The sequence below is a fragment of the Mus caroli genome, chromosome 19 (genome assembly GCF_900094665.2).
Source record: "Mus caroli chromosome 19, CAROLI_EIJ_v1.1, whole genome shotgun sequence".
In the NCBI taxonomy this organism is placed as follows: domain Eukaryota; kingdom Metazoa; phylum Chordata; class Mammalia; order Rodentia; family Muridae; genus Mus; species Mus caroli.
In genome coordinates, this window is record NC_034588.1 from 24456409 (window position 1) to 24476332 (window position 19924).

General features: G+C 42.1%; 1 protein-coding gene across 2 annotated transcripts in view; it reads right to left on the minus strand.

The window, feature by feature from the left end:
* The window catches only part of Pum3 (pumilio RNA binding family member 3), a 35072-nt gene that overhangs the window by 12053 nt on the left and 3095 nt on the right, over positions 1–19924 (minus strand). For both annotated transcript variants that reach the window (XM_021151372.1, XM_029472679.1), the window contains exons 3-13: positions 18937–19155; positions 17322–17457; positions 16618–16693; positions 15776–15869; positions 15477–15543; positions 14465–14639; positions 13177–13280; positions 11971–12049; positions 9905–10003; positions 9062–9115; positions 5394–5474 (exon numbers count right to left, since the gene is read on the minus strand). In XM_021151372.1, coding sequence (XP_021007031.1) covers positions 5394–5474; positions 9062–9115; positions 9905–10003; positions 11971–12049; positions 13177–13280; positions 14465–14639; positions 15477–15543; positions 15776–15869; positions 16618–16693; positions 17322–17457; positions 18937–19155 — 1184 coding nt within the window. The remainder of the gene's footprint in view (positions 1–5393; positions 5475–9061; positions 9116–9904; positions 10004–11970; positions 12050–13176; positions 13281–14464; positions 14640–15476; positions 15544–15775; positions 15870–16617; positions 16694–17321; positions 17458–18936; positions 19156–19924) is intronic.

The following is a 19924-nucleotide window of genomic DNA, read 5'->3' on the forward strand; positions in this document are numbered from 1 at the left end:
TAGCCTGGAAAGGTCTTGAACTGAATGCTAGGGTTACCAGCATGAGCCACCACACCCTCAACTGTTAACAGAGAAAATGCAAAGGGAATCCATCATGACTTTGTCACAACACTGTTTCCAATGACATTGTTTCCAAAGCCGCACACAACTGAGCAGAAGTTACCTGAAGCCACTAGCTAGTAAGTACTAGCTTACTTGCTAAGTGTATAGGTCAGGATTAGAAGCATCGATCTGACTAGACCTGAATGTGACTCCAAATCTGTGAGATCCAAAGCAAGCATACCCCTCCTCTGAAAGGAAAGCCTTCTCTAACATGATACATACTTGGGTCTGTTTCTAGTTTTGCTTTAAGGTTTATTTACTTATTCTACATATATGAGCACACTGTATCTGTCTTCAGACACAGCAGAAGAGGGCATCAGATCCCATTACAGATGGTTGTGAGCCACCATGTGGTTGTTGGGAACTGAACTCAGGACTTACGAAAGAGCAGTCAGTGTTTGTAACCTCCCAGCCATCTCTTCAGCCCCTGTTTTGCTCTATTTTTTTTTCAAGAATTAAAAAGTATCTGTTTTGTGTATGGGTATTTTGTCTGCATGTATGTCTGTGCATAAGATGCATACAGTGCCTGCAGAAGCCAGGAGAGGGCCCAGATCCACTGGATTAGAGCACTGTGAGCTGGGTACTGAACCTGGGATCCACTGGATTAGAGCACTGTGAGCTGGGTACTGAACCTGGGATCCACTGGATTAGAGCACTGTGAGCTGGGTACTGAACCTGGGTCTTCTGGAACTGCAGCCAGTGCTCTTGAGCACTGCTCCAGTCCCCAGTCTGCTCTTAAAAAACAAACAAACAAACAAACAGACAACAAAAATACCTCTTTATTACTAAATTAGTGTTTTAGTACAAAGGATTAAACTAAAAAGTCAGTCATCAACCACAGCATCACAATACAGCAAAATTTAGAATCATGTATTGATGATAAAATCCCCCAAAGTAGCATTATCTGTGCTTTTGATAATGAAATATTTAATGCTCCAAAGTCAGGGAAGCCTTTGTTGTCCTCAGCGCACCTGAACTCTTTTTCATGGCATAACGAGGAAAGGTAAGAGGCACCAAGATAAGGAATGGACCTCCCTGACAGGTCCCACACATAAGAACCACTCTAATGGCACTGCCAGGATGAACAACTTCTGTAATTGACATGTCAGGTCCTTGCTCTGACCAAGCAGGCCTTTGCCTAGGCTCCTTGGCATTCTTAAGAGGGTGAATGGTTCAAAGCAAAGATGCACACAGGCAATGGAGTTAAAGTGTTCACACAGTTTCCATGAGGACAGAAACAGAACAAGCAACAGAAACCCGAGACCTGAACCTATCTATAGTAAGTGCAGTTCTACAATAGGTTATGTGAGGAAAAACAAAAAGCAAAAACCGAAAAAACTGTAAGCTACTTTAGCCACAGGGAGTTAAATCTAACAGAATAGACAAGAGTATTAATGGAAAGTTAAAAACAAATAGAAGAGACTTTAATAGATACCAACAGAAAAGCCAAGGGAAGGCTAGATGACTAGGAAGCCTGAGGACTTTAAGAATATGAGTTTACTCCAAAGCGCACCCTTTGGCTGCACTCAGGGCAGTACTCTCTCCAGTCTCAGCCCCCAACCTCCCTCTTTATTGAATACCTAGTCCATCTCACTCAAGCAAGTATCTGATCTATGGACATTTCTAAGTTTTAAGTCCTGACATTTCACAGTTAACTACTAAATATGAATGAAAATAACCTAAGGAAAGTTTTAAGGGACAGGTAGAGATATGGCTGAGAGGTCAGAGAGCACTACCTGGCAACTAGCCTTAGGAAACAAAGAGTGATTATCAGCCCTTGACTTCAACCTGACATTTTGGTAAGGACAATTACCAACGGTTTTAGCATCTAGGTGGGAATACCATCAAAGGACTCTACTGCTTAGTTTTGCTGTCAATTTGACACAGCCTAGAAACATCTGGAAAGAATCTTACTGAAGAGTTACCAAGAACAGGATGACCTGTGGGTACTACTGTGGGCAAACTGTCTTGTCTGTTGATAGCTATAGGAAGCTCCATTCCCGGGGTATAGGGTAATGAGCAGTATAAGAAAAAAACCTAGCTGACCACAAGCAAGAAGCCATGTCCTTATCCTGCCAGTGATGATGATGTGATGCTTTGACTTCTCACAATAAGGGGCCAAACCTCTCAACTAAAGCCAAACAAACCCTTCCTTCCCAGGGTTGGTTTTCGTTCGTTTTTTTAAAGCTACAGTAATAAAACGAGAATACACGTGATTACGAATTATATGGACTAGCAAAAGCCAATAAAAATCAAAGAGTAACTGCTAAGTTGGGTTTCTCTGCGTTCTGTTGTTGTTTGCTTGAGGTAACCAGTGCTCGGGCTTGACGCTCTTGTGGACTGCCCAAGTGCTCCCACAATGAACTATATATACAAACTCCTCCAAAAATGGTTGGTTTTTGTTTTTGAGACAGGGTTTCATGTATCCCAAGGCTGGCCTCAGAGCTGCTTTGTGGCCAAGGATAACCTTGACCTTCCCTTCTCCTGCCTTCACCCTCTCTCTAACTTAAGCACTAGAATTGCTAAAAGCCTGTGCTACCATGCCTGGCTTATGTGGTCAGCGTATGGAGCCCACGGCTTTATGGATATAGAAAAGCACTCTATCAAAAGAACTACACAGATGAGGTCCATAATAGTTTTCAAGAGTGTAAGAAATACTATCACCATGAAAATAAAAACTAACAAGCCAGTATATTCACTAGCTGACTACTTTCTAGTTGCCATTGAAAAGTAAATAAAATGCACAAAGGCGGGGACCTTATGGACCACAGGTCAAATCCCAGGAAGCTAAGAGTGGTTTTTCCCTTTCTCCTCTTCCTTCCGCTAATGATTACTTTTTTTTTTTACATTGCAAAACATTCTTTAAAAGTATAAACAAACAAGACAAACCATATATTGCCCACAAGAGCCCAAATGATTACTATCTAATTCTTTAAAAACAAGAAGCCTCAACTCTGTCAAGTTTTACTGCCCCCTCCAACCCACTCTTTTAAAAATAGTATCTTACTCTCCAGCCCAGGACGGCCTCCAATTCATGGCAATCCTCCAGTCTCGGCCTCTCAAGTGATGAGACTATAGGTGTGAGACACTAAGACCTGACTAGGTTTTCTTTGTGTCACAAGATGGAAGGCCAAGCACTCAACACCTTACTCTTTGTAACTTGAAGTACACATTGAAGATTAGGCATCTGAAATATGCATTACTCCTGCTTCATTCCCAACAGCAATGGGCTAGCTTCTCATTCCTTTCCTTAAGAACACTGTTATCACACCAGCCTGTGCACACTAAAATAAATGGGACCACATTTCAATTATAAAAATGCTCATTTTGGAAAGGAAAGTAGATGAGAAACAGCTTAAATTTAGTTTGAAAAATGAAAGAAAGAAAGATAGAGCTGACCAGGTTGAAATTTTGACTTAACATTCCGGGAAGTATGGATACCCTGAGGAGCACCTGGCAATTCTAAGCCTTTTCTGGCTATTTTCAAAAAGCACTACAACAGACTCTGTGATGGATGGGTGGGAAAATGCGAGAGCAATGAACATTAAGTACAGCTTTATCACTAACTTTGGGGCTTAATGGTACACAAAACTGGTAGAGCATTTGTCAGCGAGAGGCATGTCCATGAGTCTTTAGGAACATGGGCTCCACAGTTGTGGACTTCAAACTGATAAGCAAGAGAAATGAAAACGGCTCCAAGAGCAAGCTGAAGTGAGATAAATCGCTGGGAAAGACTAACCCAGCAGATAGTTCTGGCAAGTCCTGAAGGGTGATTGTTTCCCTTGAAATCCATTTGGAACAGTTATGCACATTTTCAATTTTGTGAAATACTACACAAAAGCAAACTTTCAATAGGCCAGCCAGTTTCCATTTTTGTGAAACAGCTTTATTCATAGCCAATTCTACACCCTCACATCTCTGTCACAGAAATTAAAAACAACCACTATTGCTTGGAGTCAAAGGGTACTAAAGTCCCAAGGAACATGTCAAAATACCCAGTCTGTGACACAAAATCTTGCCAACATGTTCCTTCCCACAACCCAGTCCCCTACAAATGTCATTACAACTTGAAAACAGTCAACAACAAAGCTGGAAAGTGCCAGCGGGGCATGAGAACCCACAGCAGGGATTGACAGCTGCCATCTGAACAGACCTTCCCCACCTCCCTTCTACTAGAGATAAACAAGTCAACACCCAGCCACCCTCATCTGCGACTAAGAAGGCGACAGCACCCCCACCTAGCCACAGTCTTTCTTTTCTCTGCTGACACTGTAAGTCTCGGTTGTCAGTAAGATCCCTCTAAGGCTCCATTCGTGTGCAAACACAATGGCATTTATGATTTCCAGTTGAACAATTGTGTTCACAAAGACTAAGCAGTTTTGAAATCATTTTCAGTTTTGGTCTTTGATACCAATACTGCATTTTCTCTTCCCCACTCGGGAAATCTCAACCTTATCCATTCAATATTTGTGCATCCTACACATAGGGAAGAAGGATTCACACAAGCAGAGTGAGAAAAGGAGCATCACAAAGGACAGATAGTTCTGACTGTATCTACTTCGGAGTAGCTTTCCCAAGAGTTCTGAAAGTCAAGTGCAGGGATAGAGACCTTTACTCAAGTATTACCACCTTTGGTCATTGGATTAGACCTGCATAATTGGTTGTAAGAGGAAGTTAATGTTTCAACTTTAATAACATTTAACCTGATTCTATAAAAGGATGTCACAAGCACAACTGAGTAAGTGCTGGGTGTTGTCTTCTCCATCCACATAACCCAGCACACAGGGATGGATGGCAAGGACAACTGCAGAGGCTGCTTGTCCACACAAAGTGTGTTTAACTGAGCCATCACTACGTAGGCAACCATCAATCAAATTTAAGCACTGTTTTGCGGAAAAAAAAAAAAAAAGAAGAATTTAATCAACCTTACTCAAAAGTAGAAGTGTCAACATTACATCTGTCATAGGTATAGGAACAATTTGACTTCAAGAGGTGGTGATGTCCACTGTGTGTGTGTGTGTGTGTGTGTGTGTGTGTGTGTGTGTGTGTGTGTGTAAAATGTCATTTTCACCATGGTCATTTAAAACAATTACTATCCAGTTACAAGGTTGGAATGCATACAGGAACAGAACAAGACTCTAAAATAATCCATAGCCCAGGTGACTAGAAAGTCATGGAAAACATAGACAGAAAGCACAGGTTCAATAAAGTGTTTATATAACATGTGTGACATTAAACTTCAACACCAGCAACTGACCAACGCCAGCACTCATCCCATCCAAGTTACTTACTGATATGATTATCTGTTTCACAAGCTTAGTATCATCAATACAGTCAAACGCTGCCAGGAGAACCAAGTGAGAGTACTGGCCCTGTAAGAAAGGGGAGACAGAAAAGGTTAAAAGATTTCACACAGAGCTGGCAAAACCATTCTTGTGGGTAAAGGCACTTGCTGCCAAGCCTGATGACCTGAGTCTAATCTTCTAAAACCCATGTGGTAGAAGAAGAGAACAGACTCTCCCATGTTATCCTCTGACCTCTATACATGTGCAGACCACATATCCCCCAACATATACATGTAATAAAAAATTTAACAAGACAGAATAAGAATAAACCCCAGAAACCCAGACCTGATAGCATATGCATTTAATCTCAGCATCTGAGGAGCAGGTAGATAGATCTCTTTGACATCTACATTATTATTATAGTGAGAGTCAGTCTTAAAAAAAAAAATGAAAAAAGGTTCCTTCTTATGCAGTCTCCCCATAGAGTCAGCACCAACCCCAGGTAAGCAAGGTAAATCAAAGCCACTCAAATGAACTAGCTAATTATATATCAAAGATAAGATTAATTTAAAAAGAGAGAGAGAAACACGTCATCAAACAGCCCAAGAACCAGAATCCAACATCTAAGCAAGCACTCAGTTCATGAATTAATGAATGGCTATTTGAAAAAAATTTTTAAATGAGATAATTAAACACAATATTAGCCTCATATAGAAACTATTCAAATCACCAAAATAGAAATGAGCATCCTCGGGCATTCACATAAACATGTGCACAGAAAATTCTAGAAGGCAAAACATAGTCACCTCTGGGTCAAAGAGCTATAAATTATTTGTATCCTATTTATGCTCAACGGTATTGATTTTATATTGTCTAGTTTCTTTGACAATAACTATATTTAAGTACAAATACCAAAAACAAAACAAAAATCCAAACCATGTAAACAAACAGGAAAAAAAATCACAAGTTCCAAAACAAAGAAACAAATGCCCCTAAGTCTACAACAACAACAGAAAAACAAAGTGCACAACACAATGACTCTGAGAACCAGATAAATCACTGCTTTCAACGTGTAAACAGGCTTACACACAGGCATGCACACACACAGTGTTCATAAGAACCTTTTGAACTGTTCCTGCATCTGTGACAGATGTCACCCGGTGCATTTGGGGAACCCAGTTTTCAGAGCTCCTCACACATTCCTTGTGAGGTGTCAGAGGGCGTGCCTTTTGAGGGGTGGAGGTTGCTTTAATCAGAACTAGGTCTAAGGAATATGAATGGCCAGAGGCAATGAGGAATTTACTAATTGTGCCTAAAAAAATTAACTGGAAAAGAATAACTAAGCTAAGACACACACTATACAAAAACCACAGATCAACTCAAAGAGAACGGATGACTTGATTCACAGAAAACGCAAATGATATTAAATGTGTGAAACATTTTAGAGAAATAGTAAGGATAATAAAACGATGAAATGCATGCAACTCTACCTATAGATAAGAGTTTTTTAAAAAGTTCAGCGATGTGGGGTCAAGCAGGGATGGCTACGCTGGCCGGAATGTAAAGGGGTTTCCTTCTTTGGGAAGCAGATGGCAACCTCAATACAACATGCACGCATGTGCTCACCCTGCAATTCTAACTCTAGGGATTTACCCCAGTCATGCCTCCACAAACAACAGACACACATAAAATATGTGCTGGAATGCTAATGACTCTAGAAACAACTTCAGTATACAACAGCAGGGACCGTGGTTAAGTGAATACTGGAAAGTCATCCTGAGTGTGGCAAGCAGGTATTCACACAAAGCAGCTCCCAGGTGAGTGAAGGAAACAGGGAAAAGACACACACAACCCAAACTGCTGGTCTCTACTCTTGGGCGGCAGGCACAGCATGTTTAAGTGCAAAGCATTTCTGTATGACTGGACAAATTGGTCCACAAGTCAATGTTAAATGTGGACAGCTGCACCATCTCGTGAAGGCACAATTATACAGAGCAAAGAGTGATGATCGTACCTACTGGAGCTCCACAATCATTCCACATCAATTACAGTAGTGAGCAACAGGCAACTCCACAACCACATCTAGAAACTGAGCATGTGTCTCTCAGCAACTGAGCCCTAGAAAATGGGAACCCAGCAAATACTGATGCCCGAACCCCACCTTTATACTACGAACAGTTATAGACTTCCATACGGACTCCATAATAATTCTGATCAAAATACTAAGTCAGACCCAATCTTAGGTCTGAAATGGGTCTCAATAACATTTAAAACACTGGAGTGATAGAATAAAAATTTAGAAACCTTAAAACCCAATAATAGCACTTGAGACTCTAAAGAACTGATGGGTATTTATATCTGTTTACCTCCTCCCTCAGAGGTAATTCTTCAAAAGATGGAAAATTGCTAGGTAGTGTTACCACCACAATGCCAAGCTAGGATAAGGATCTCAGAAAATGAATTGGTCAATTACTTCATGTACTCAAAACCTAAAATCAAGTCTAATTTTATTATTTAAAAAGTACCACACCAATACAGTTTAGATAGACCCTTCTATTAACATCTGTTTTGACCCAATCCTAACTTAAGAATTTCAGTTAAATCTCACACGGACAGAGCTTACTCAACAGTGAATTCTAAGTAGAATGTCCCTTTACACCACAAGCAGAGAAAGTACTTTTCCCCTCATAGAAAAGTCAGCTATCTCCAAATGATGACATACCAACTCCCAACGTGGGCCACAGAGGACAACCTCGATCACACAGCATCTACCCTACCTTGGTCTGAAAGGATTTGACAAATGTTAGTTGATCTCATTGGGCTTTTTTCATGCACCAGTAACTGACAGATTTACTGAACTATATAATTAAAATGACATTACTACCAGTATTTTTACTACATGTGTGAGAGACTGCCTATACATCAAGTGTGTGAGACTGTCTGTGCACACACGTGTATGAGTGCGTGTATGATTGAGACTGCCTGTGTAGGCAAGTGTGTGTGTGAGACTGCCTGTGCATACACGTGTGGAGGCCAGACCTCATCTCTAAGTAGTTTATCCACTGGGCAGCTCCCCACCTAGAAACAATTAATTCCCAGTAAAAAAAAAACAACATTGCATGGAACTAAAATATTTAATGTTTAATAGCTTAGCCTTTTCATGAGTACGTTATAAATTTATGCCAAGAAAAGACAAAACTTTATTTATTTGGTTTATTAATTTATTAAGGTTTTGGTGGTAGCAAAAACCAGTATCCTGTTTCTGAGCTATAATCTCCTATTACTTACTTAAATATATATGTCTTAAATAGGCAGCTATAATCTCATGTCAGCTAACAGGTCTGGAGACACTCGTAAAGCAGGGATAAATACCACTCTTGACACATCACAACCAAACAGGATCTGGGGTATAGTGCAGAGGCAGGGCACTCTCCCAGAACACATGAAGCCCTTTGATCTCTAACAAAACACACACACATATACAAGCCATACAAAGAAAGAACTATAGTACGAAACCCATTTTGTTTAAGTTAACCTAGAAAAATAGAGAGAAAAGATGTAATGAACAAATGTAACAATTATCTGTAGTGTTCAAATTTGCCAGCAGGCACCAACTCGTCTCGATTCACATCAAGTCAGTCAGACTTTAAGAAACGTGCTCTTGCTGCACTCACATTGGCAACCTTCTCCACGTACGTCTTCATCGTTTTCACGATCACTTTCCTGTCCTTGAAAAGGAGAAACTGCGTCAATGGACGTTTAGGTATCCGTTAACCTTACCACATGGCTAATGCTTTGTGTAGTATTACATTCTCACCAGCATCATTAGTGAGGAGAGACGTTATAAGGTAAAATGAGACACAGTGCACTAGGACCCCAAGAGCACCTGTAAGAAGCTCTGCAGCCTTCACCGTATTTTAGACACAGATATGCAACCATGAAAGTCTAAGGTACATGCAAGCCTAGTGAAGTTCCCTCTTCCAATATCCGATATGTCAAGAATGTAGCATACAGACGTGTTTAATGTCTGTGCAGCAGTTAAATTAGCAGTGAGTAAAAGGAAGATAAACACAACACCATTTAAAGGATATAGAAGATGGGAAGTTCTCTGGTCAAGAGCTCACCTTTTCCTCAAAGAACTTAATATACACAAGAACATACTTATGGTGTATCCAATACTAACCAGCTCTTCCTTTCTCCCACTCTGAATGGGAGTTTAATGACCATTAAATGGAGAGTAAAAAAACCGTAACACAAGCGCCCAAGCCCCTATAAGCCAAAGCTGAGTATAACCGTACCAGAGGATCTCTTCCTAACCTTCAGTAAAGTCTTGCATTTCTGCTGAAGCAGAGAATACAAGGCTCAAAGATGCCAAAGCCCTGGGAGGCCCTAAGACACAACTTCCAGAAGATAATGCTTAAGTACAACTGAAACCAAAGCCAGTCCAAAGGCTACCAACTCAAAGTTAAGGGCTCATCAAATCCAGACTGCAGGCAAGACATGGCTCTGACACTTACCTTGGGTGTGCCGTGCCACAGGCAGTGCATGGCCACTCTGGCGCCATCGTGTGTGTGGGCCAGGTACACCACTGCTTCCCGGATGGCTTCAATTAGTTCCTGGGGAAAAGGAGAGGTCAGGTGCAATTTCTCCCCTGTGTGCATGAGAACAGCAAGGCAAGGCGAAGAGTGAAAGAGAGTGAAGTGAGCCCAGGCGTCAAACCCTGCGACTTTAGTTCTACAGACAGGCTCTTTCTAGGCACGGTCTTTTCCATCAAAGGCAACCAATACAGCTCCCAGCTAACGTCTAACAAACAGCATAACCACTTGTTCCCATATCTATTTTTAAAGGTGCTCACAGGTGGCAGGTGGTACAATCTAATGAATATAGAAAAGAAGCCGGGGGGAGTGGTGCTGAGGAGTGTTTATCAGAAGAGCAGGGGAAAGAAACTGCCCCCTACATGTGTACATACAAACACAGTCTAACCGTACCCTGACTCAAGCTTCTGCGGGGAATATAGCACAGGGTTGATATCCACAAGTCATATGGATGAGTTCTGCAACCTAGGAAGCCAACTTAAAATGTTACAGCAGGTGAGCAGATACAGAAGGACTGCACTTCACCTGAAAAGCCCCATCCTCTACAGGGATGAATCTCAAGATTGCAGGTCACATATATGAACTTAAGAATTTCTCCAAAGTGCTCCACCATAAACAGGACATTTAAATCACAGCTTCTCCCCGTAAGGCTTAGGGAACACTGTGAAAGAGTGGGCAGGAAGATTCCATGAGCCACAGCCTGTGGAACCCAGGTCCAACAGTCTTCTGGACTGGAGTGCACCTGACTGGACAGGACCACTGCATCCACAAACTCACAGCAGCGTGGCTGCCGGTCAAGATCCAGCGTGGGGGCGGGACAGGGGCTCACTAGCTTCCACCCTGAGCTGAAGAGCTGCTAACAGTTGACCCTTAATAATATGTCTAATGGATGGCCCCACAACTGTGAGCGTACAGTGGCACAAACTGAACTCAGGGGCTATTTATTTATTTATTTAAAAAAGGATGACAGAAAATTGAGAGGTAGATCTGGAAGGAATTAGGGGGAGAAATATGATCAAGAGACATTATATACATATGTGAAATTCTCAAAGAATCAATAGAAAGCTACTGGGCTAGAGGATAACACAGGTTCCAATTGTCACTGTCCAGCCACTCCAAGCCCTTGCTGTAGCTGAATGCTGCCTTCTACTGTCTTCCAAACACACTCACCATGAGAAACCCTCAAACACTGATTTCAGCAGAGAAGAGGAACATCCCTAAGAGAGTAAGTGCTGTTCTCGTCACAAGCTTTGGGGGCTGCTGCAGAGAAATTACTCTACATGCTCATTGGAGGGCTACAAAATTCCCACAAGTGTGTGACAGGCATATTCACTGAGAGAAATCTGATGTGTGACTTAGTCAGCCCTTGGGATTAGACAATGAGAGCAAAGGGACAGCAACTCACGGCCTGATGAGGCAAGCGAAGGAAGGTCAGGGGCTGAGGTATCAGCTCTCATCTGTATTCGCACCACTGCTTGGAAGGACGGTGCAGTTACCTTCACCGGCCCTCCGCCTGCCATCACATAAGGTCCAGGTTTTCACAGGCCATTTAGTTTTACATTAAGTATCCTCCCTTAACCTTGTAAAGCGGGCTTCTTTTTTTTTTTTTTTTAATTTAAAACTATTGGAACACTGAGTAATGCTTCAATATAAGTTACCCTTCGGATTGGATTAGCTAGAGGACACTCTCTGGATTGTAACTAAAATGTAAAAATTGAGTGGCATTAATAAACCCAGGGTCAATTCTATAATTTTCTGGGGGGGGGGAAACATTAAAGAGATTTAGCAGATCTGTTCAGTGCCTGTTTAGTGAGTTAAGTGAGAAGGAAAACCTGGCATGTCTAAAGGATTGCAGACATCAGAGCAGCCTTGCTTTCCCTATACATCGTCATACAGTAAGTGTCATTCTGTCTCAGGCCCCCAAGTGCCAAACTCAGTGTGCCAGCACTGGCTTAACACTCATACAGAAACAGAAACCAAGCACTTACTGATCGAAGTTTTGGGGGTGCATAGGTAAAAAAGTCCAAGAATACTTTATGAACCAGCGAGTGCTTAATCACAGCTTCCCTGGAAACAAAAGAAAGAAACAAATATCAGCTCTAGCAGAACGGTCACACAAAGGCAGGTAACTGTCTGTCCATCCTAAGATCATCTAACAAGTGAAATGGTTCTCACTAAACACATTTTGTCATAAGTCAACTGCATCTGTCAGCAGTACTAAGAGGTTAAATAATTTGAGCCTGTGATTGTTTTCATTACGACCGAGACTAGGATACAAATTTCCAGGCTCTCTAGCAGGATGACCGATGCCCTATTACCACAGTTCTACCCCAGGTCCTATCAGCTGCACCTCCTCTCTAGGTACTGCATTAAGAACTCACATGCAAACCTAAGTCCTAATGGTTATTTTCTGTCAAGCATTCAAAATGTCTCAGTATCAGAAATCATTTCAGTAGCACTACAATTTGAATGGACCACAACAGTGGCACCAGGAGCAACAACTCCTACTTAGTCTATGTCCCTCTAATGTGATCTGTGGTGCACTCTGGAGTTCAGTGCAGGCTGCTGTTCAAGATCAAGGACCTAAAAGTTCCCAGGGACCATGCAAACACAGAGCATGGACACTGTGATGCACACAGCACTCTTCTAAGGGCTTTGCAAACATTAAGCCATTTCATCTTCATAACACTCTACAGAGGATGCGCTGCTATGACCTCAATTCCACAGGTCCAGAAACTAGGCCCAGAGAAGTGAAGCTGTGCACATGCACACAGGATGTGGCATCAGGAGTCCCATCCATCCTCCCTAGTCCCAGAAGCTTTGTGTTCAACCATTTTGTTAGGGTACAAAAGACATGAAGGTAACAAGCTCAAACTAATGCAGTTTAAATAACCAATTGAACTTATGAAGCTATTTAACATACAAGGCTTCAGTATAACACTTTATTTTGAAAAGAAGAAAAAAGGTTTTGTCACTTTAAGAAAGTTTATAATCACTATTACAAGTTAGCCAATAAGATACAATATCAGCAAGAACAATGTCTACCTGCATCAAGAATGGTTTCAAACAAAAAGTTTGATGCTCTTATTTACAACAGAGGAGTAACAGAAGGAGTACGGCCCCTCTCTGGCAAGGATTAAGATGTGGCTCCCTCAAATGCTTCTTTCAGTCTGTTAATAAAAACCCTCTCTTACTTTTGGGCCATCGGAGTCAGAATCTGCTTCATTTCGTCCATGATAAGCTCTAGCTTTGCTGGCTGCAGCTCCAGCACCTTGTCCAGCGTTGGGTGATCTGCTGACTGAAAGGAAAGAAAGATTACATTACTCCAAATGTAATCACTTCAAAACAAGCAACAGCTACAGCCATGGTAAACTGAGTTTCCGATAAATTTGAGATGTTTCACCTTTCTAGAACAAATATCTACTATGTGGCAAGATTACTCTTCAGAAGCGACTGCCTGCTTACACATCTGCCAACATGTGCTCATCCCTGCGGAGGACTGGCCCCAGCAACCTCCAAGGACACAAAAACTTGATGGGGCCTAATTGCATAGAACCTATATGACCCTTCAGCATATTTTAAATCAATCATGTACTTACATGACCTAACAGAGCAGAAATGCTCTGCAAATAGATTATACTATAAGGAACAATAAGAACAAACTCCATACTTGTCCAATATAGACATAGATTTTTCTTAATGGTTTTGTTTGGCTGAGCATGTAGAAGCCCTGGAAAAGGGTTTGGGAGTAGCTGGCTATACTTCAAGAACCAGGCTAACCTCTAACAAATCACCAGCCATTACATCTTACCAAGCACCTAGCATGTGCCTAATCACAAATTAGTATGTTTTATAATTGGCTGGATATTGCCAAGGTCAGGTGTCACACAGAAATGCTATAAAGCAATTCAATTCAGGAACTGAAGCTACTGGAGATAACCCTACAGTCAATCCATATCCTTTCATATCCCCCGGACACTCCTATCCCAGAGTTGAGAACAGGTCCTAGAGCAGTACTAGTCCCATCTCTGGCCACTCTCAGACTTCTACCCACCATCCATTGCCAAGTCTGTTGTCCCCTTCCTCTCCAGGTCCAACTTGGACAAAGGTACGGCAAAACCAGGAAAAAACACAAGGCAAGAAGAGGAGTCTAGAGCAGAAAAGCTCTGCTCACTGTTGCAGTCTTTGATCTCAGTCTGACTACAGACAGAAGTGCTAAGGCATCACACACACAGCAGGGGAAGGAACAAAACGGACACACAGATCCCAAGGGGGTTTGAAGGCAACATTCTGGAGGAGAGAGCACAGAATGATCACTCGATCCTCTTGCAGAGACATAATCTAAGACAACAAACGATTTGAGATGCGTTCTGAAGGACTGCCCTGGTAAAAACACATCCTAAATATAGGACCCTGAAACCTAAGAGACTCCACATAAAAACAAACACAATGGGAAGGAAAGAACTTCTCCGGAAAGGTCACCTTGTAAAGCTGAAACGTGTTCCCATAGAGCTCCTCGGTCAGCATGTTCCTCTGTTCCAAAATGGCTTTGTCGTTGTATGCGTACTCCACAATGGCCGATGCCTCCGAATGCCGCAGCATCTTCCTCACATGACCTTTAAAACTTCTGATTATCTCCGCAACTTGCGGCTTACTTCTAAAGTCACAAAGAGCAGAGAAAAGGTCAACGACAGCAAATGTTCTGCCACGAAGTTACAGCCCCAGCCCTGAAGTCTTCCATTTCTCAGCTTCTCAATGAAAGAAAGAAAGAAAGAAAGAAAGAAAGAAAGAAAGAAAGAAAGAAAGAAAGAAAGAAAGAGAGAAACAGAGAGAGAGAGAGAGAGAGAGAGAGAGAGAAAGAAAGAAAGAAAGAAAGAAAGAAAGAAAGAAAGAAAGAAAGAAAGAAAGAAAGAAAGACAGGCAGACAATTGCTAGGAGATCGAGATGAACTAAGCTGCCCGCAGAGCAGTGGCCAGTACATACAAAGTGCCCGAGTCGGTTCCTTCAACTAGACCACAAGGAAAGGAAGGCAAGGAGGGGACAAAGGGAGAGAAAGTAAAGTCCAACTGTCTCGGAAACAGAATTCACTCTAAATCTGGGCGGCCGAGAGTAGCCAGGAACAGAAGGAAACCTATTTCTGTCTCAAGCAGTGTTCAGAGTCAGTTTATCTGTCCCTAACCGTCTATCCTCTAAATACTGTTCACTGAAGTTATTCCAATAACTACCAACTAAATAAACACTGTTAACCAACAGTGTTCCAATGCTTTGTTCTGTAACCCACGATGTAAAAACAGGTCCTTAACAACAGAGAAGGCAGCACCGTGTTTTTACTCGATTTCAGTTACCGTTTTAAGATGTTATGGCCTAGGAAGAGCACAAGTCCCTGGAGGCAATCACCAAGACCAGAGATTTTAAAGTAACATTCGGACAAAAGTAAAATCCACAAAACTAAAAGTGAAAGAAAACCCACCACCACCACCACTTTACAACTTACCCATACATGAGAAATTTCTTCACGATGTTCCTGGAATATTTGGCTTTACTTAATTCAACCAAGTCGCCTGGAGGGGAAAAGAGAGCAACTCAGGCCCTGCGCGTCTCACTGCAGTGTCCCGACGCGGAGTGACGCCACTGTGCGAGACTGTGGACGGGCGAACTCTCCTCGCCCCAGGCTAAGACACACAGCAACAAAAATCACCCCCCAGAAAGCTCGGAGCATGCAGGGTCGTCTTCAGCACTCCAAGAGAAACAAGTGACCTTACCGCGCGGTAAACGCACCGCTCTTAGCGATACCTTGCAACTCCTGGAAAGCCTGCTGCCTCTGCTCCTCGCTCCCATACTGAATGAAGCACTGGATCACGCGCGTCGAGTCATGGGCAAAGGCCATCTGTAGGAGAATGTTAGCTGTTTCTTACATTTACACTATTTCTTACAATTTTTACTTTTCTCAACTTAAACTGCACTAGACTGCTTGAGGTGAAAATACATCTAATTATATGAGGTACTATGTTTCTTATCATATTTGATAGCTGAAATAAATTCAAGAGATGGGAAGATACTATCACCATCCAAGTTCCAATGCTAACTAAAACCGCACCACAGGACTGCGTGGACTACTGCTTCGTTTCCTGAAGGTTAACAGGTTCTGACGTAGGACTGACCAATGCCCGAGTGTCGCTGCATCAGTCACTGTAACCACATACAAGCAGCACACGGACAATCCAGGGAGAAGAGACTCTCAGCTGATCGGCTTTTGAGTCTCGTCCCAGTTCTACAGCATTACTGCCCCTCAATCTGGATTAGCACTTCTCATTAGCATCTGCTGTTCGAGAATCTGAAAGCTGTGAACACTAACATGACGCCACAAGGGGAAAATTTCCACACCTGGACACAGGTAGCCATGAGCCACACTCAAGCACACTAAAAATAAAATATGCAAAGACAGCTGAAGCAATGCCAATGCATAAAGTATTCATGAAACAAAAGAGTTTCATTCCACACCTGGGTCCCGACACTGAGCTAGCACTTGTCCATGTGTCAGGCCCCTGTCACCAACAGCCAACTACTCTTCCCTAAGAGCAAAGGAAACCTCAATTTTTATTTTTTAAATGGAATAATGAGCACACTCTACTCACAGTTTTAATTTTCCCTTGAATCAACTTCTGCAAATCACTCATGAGCTTCACCCGTTTTTCCTTGTCACAATCTTTTCTGCAGAGGAAGCACAGATGAAGTTATTTTAAACATGAAAACCAAACACCATGCAATACATGGTCGCCAGTTCAGTGAGGTTTTTCCTTTGAAGGCAGCAAATCTTTGACATTAAAATTATTATTCTGGAGCAGCCAGACAAAAGCAATTTTCTCAGAGACAGAAACTCATCTCACAAGGTATAATTTTATGCATCAATCTAAATCTTAACAGCCAGAACTTCAGAAGCAAAGAAAAATAATAAAACAATCTCAGATGGCAAATACTTAAACATCTCAAAACCTAGCTGATAAGAAATTGTCCTTCATTTTCTAAGAAATCTTTCAGGATAGATATCAAATCTATTTGACTCTCTCCATTTCCATAAAGCTATCTGACACCATCCTAATGATTTCACACACGGCTACACTGAGCAGCCAGTCATCCTGCCGCCATGACAGCAGACTGCCAGTACACAACAAAGAAACCAGGCGCAGTCTTTGCTGCCTAGAGCATGGTCTGTTTGCAGGACACCCCTTCTTGCTGCCCTTGTCTCAGACAGGATGCCTAGAGCACTGTCTGTCTGGAGGGCACCCCTTCCTGCTGCCCTCGTCTTGGTCGGATAAAGAGAGAAGTGGCTCTCAGGTACCTTCTCAAGCTCTCCCAAATGTGCTTTGCTCGAACCACGATGTCATAGTTGGTCTTGTCACTGAGCTGCCTGCTCTGCTTCAGCTCTTTCTTCTTCTTTTTGAAGTCATCCCACTTGGGTTTCTTGGCTCCTGATTCTAGATCCAGATTCAATGTGTTTAGCATTCCAAATACTATACCCGAATGTGAAGTTAGTACAAAGGGCGATCACCAGAACCAATCTCATTCTAGAAGCTACAAGGGGAAACCATAATTTCCCAGAAGTTTTGCATTTGATCACAATTTTTAGCCAGTCTATACATTTAAAATGTATCTAAAACAATGTATTTAGTAGCTTTTTAAAAGACAAGGCTCTCACAGGCCAGCCTAAAACTCAGTAAGTGCAATGGCCACAGCACAGCCATTTTAATGGCTTATTATTCTTAAGAGGACACCTAGTAAGAGAACTGAACATGAGAGGATTATAAAGTGCCTACAAATGTGAAGCACCATCTTCCGTTGTGAAAGGACACTAGACTTTAGAGCACAGACAACTGCCTTTAAGCCAGAGTTTCCAATGGAAACAAGTGAGTCCAGGTTAAAACAGGAAAAATAATTTGAGAAAGCCATTGTTCAAAAGTGGGTGGTGAAGCTCAGAGGTGGAACACTCGCACGTGTGGGGTCCCTCATTCAATGCAAACATCACAAACAACCCAAAACTCCACGTTCCAAGAGCCGTCACGCATTACTTAATTCTTAGAGCATGAGGTAGCTACCTATGACTTTAATCACCCCTCCACACTAGGGAAGCAGGCCCCACATCAAGTGCCATGTCAAAGCCTCCCCTCACTCCTACGTGATGGAGACAAGACACGAATCCAGGGACGACCCACAGTCACCCTTCACTCCTGACCATGCACAGCAAGCTTCGACGTTCTCTACAGATCGGTGCTATAAAGGTTGAGTATCCACCTATGCCTGTGTCGTCGTCTCTGAAATCTGATCACATGATCAGTTACACAACAGCAATACCCACCAGGGAGAAAAATGAAATGAGAACTCCACTAGGGTATTATTAATGCGAGTTTCTCCCTGAGTCCTTTAGAAATTAGTTATTTCCAATGTCTCCCACTCTCTGATTATAAAAGTGACTCAATACAAAAACCTAAAGAATAAAAAGTAAATGAGTCATAATAAATCCAAGGTATAAATACCACTTATTTTTTCATCTTATGAGTGTTTTGCTACATGCATGTCTGAGCACAGCATGTGTGCTTGGTGCCTGAGGAGGTCACCAGTGTCTGAAGAGGACACTGATCGATCCCCTTGAACTGGAAGTCTGAAGAGATGGGTGTGTGGTTGGAGATGGGTGTGTGCAACCACGTGGGTGCAGGGACTCAAACTTGGGTCCTCTGCAAGAACAAGTGCTCTTACCCGCCCAGCCAACTCTCCAGCCCCAGTAAGAGAAATTTTGGTTAGGAAACATGCTGTTGTTTCCTTAAAACCTTGTGTGCTTCCTTCCTTTTGCTTCAGACTGCTGCCTGTCTTGGAGCAAGGACAGGTGGTCTCCGACAGGGTGGAGACCTGCGCGCCTTGGTTCAGGGAGGCTTCTGCGATGGCTCTATGAGTCAGCTTACCATCACTGTCACCATCTGGCTGGAATTTCCGCTTCTTGCTGAATTTGTTGGCCTTCTGAAATTTGTCCTTCGGTCCTTTGCCCCCTTGTGGCTTGTTCTTGAACTGCTTCACACCCTTCTTGCCAGGTTTTGTGGCACCTTTCTCAAAGTTCTTAGATGTGACTTTAGGTCCGCCTTCCTTAACAGCTTTCCTTGGGAATGTCTTTGAAGAACTAGACTCTAGCAGTAACAACAAATATGTGTTAGTTCACTGACTCTGAGCCTTAATCACCAGCATCCACTCAACTGCTCTGTAGAGCAACAGACAGCCTTACTCTTAAATATGCATTAACCCTTTTGAATAGATTCGTACCTAAACAATCAAATCAAAAGAAAACTTTCTGATTATAAAACTGCAATATAGACTAGTGATGTAGCCCCAGAAAGTAGAGAGTTCACAATTAACTGTAATTTACCTCCTAGAAACAACCACTACTGTTAGCTCAGCATAGTTCTGCTGTTCTAAGCATATGCTCGAAGTTACTGGCTCTACGTACCATCAGTATTTATACAAAAACCTCAATCAGTGGTTCTATAAGAGTCTAAGAACAAAATGAATATCACTGACGATAAGAAAGTATATCATAAAAATGAGTGAAAGTGTATTTCTGAAAAGGTCTAATTCTGTAAAAAAAAAAAAATTAAAGCCTATAATAAAATTATTTGGTTAAAATTTTTGGTCAAAAAGCTTACATATACCTAATAAACAGGATGCCAATAACAATAGCTGACAAGACCATTACAAGGGGAACATAAGACAGCTTAGGAAACAGTTATCTATATAGGCCTGGATGTTTCTACTCAGCAATACTGACACCTGATGGAATAACAGAGGTATCACCATTCAAAATTCAGAAGGCAAAAGCTGTCAAAATTAGCCAGCTCCAACTCACCAATGTTAAAATGAATTGTTCAGAGAATAAATGTGAACACCGTGAGGCCACATCGA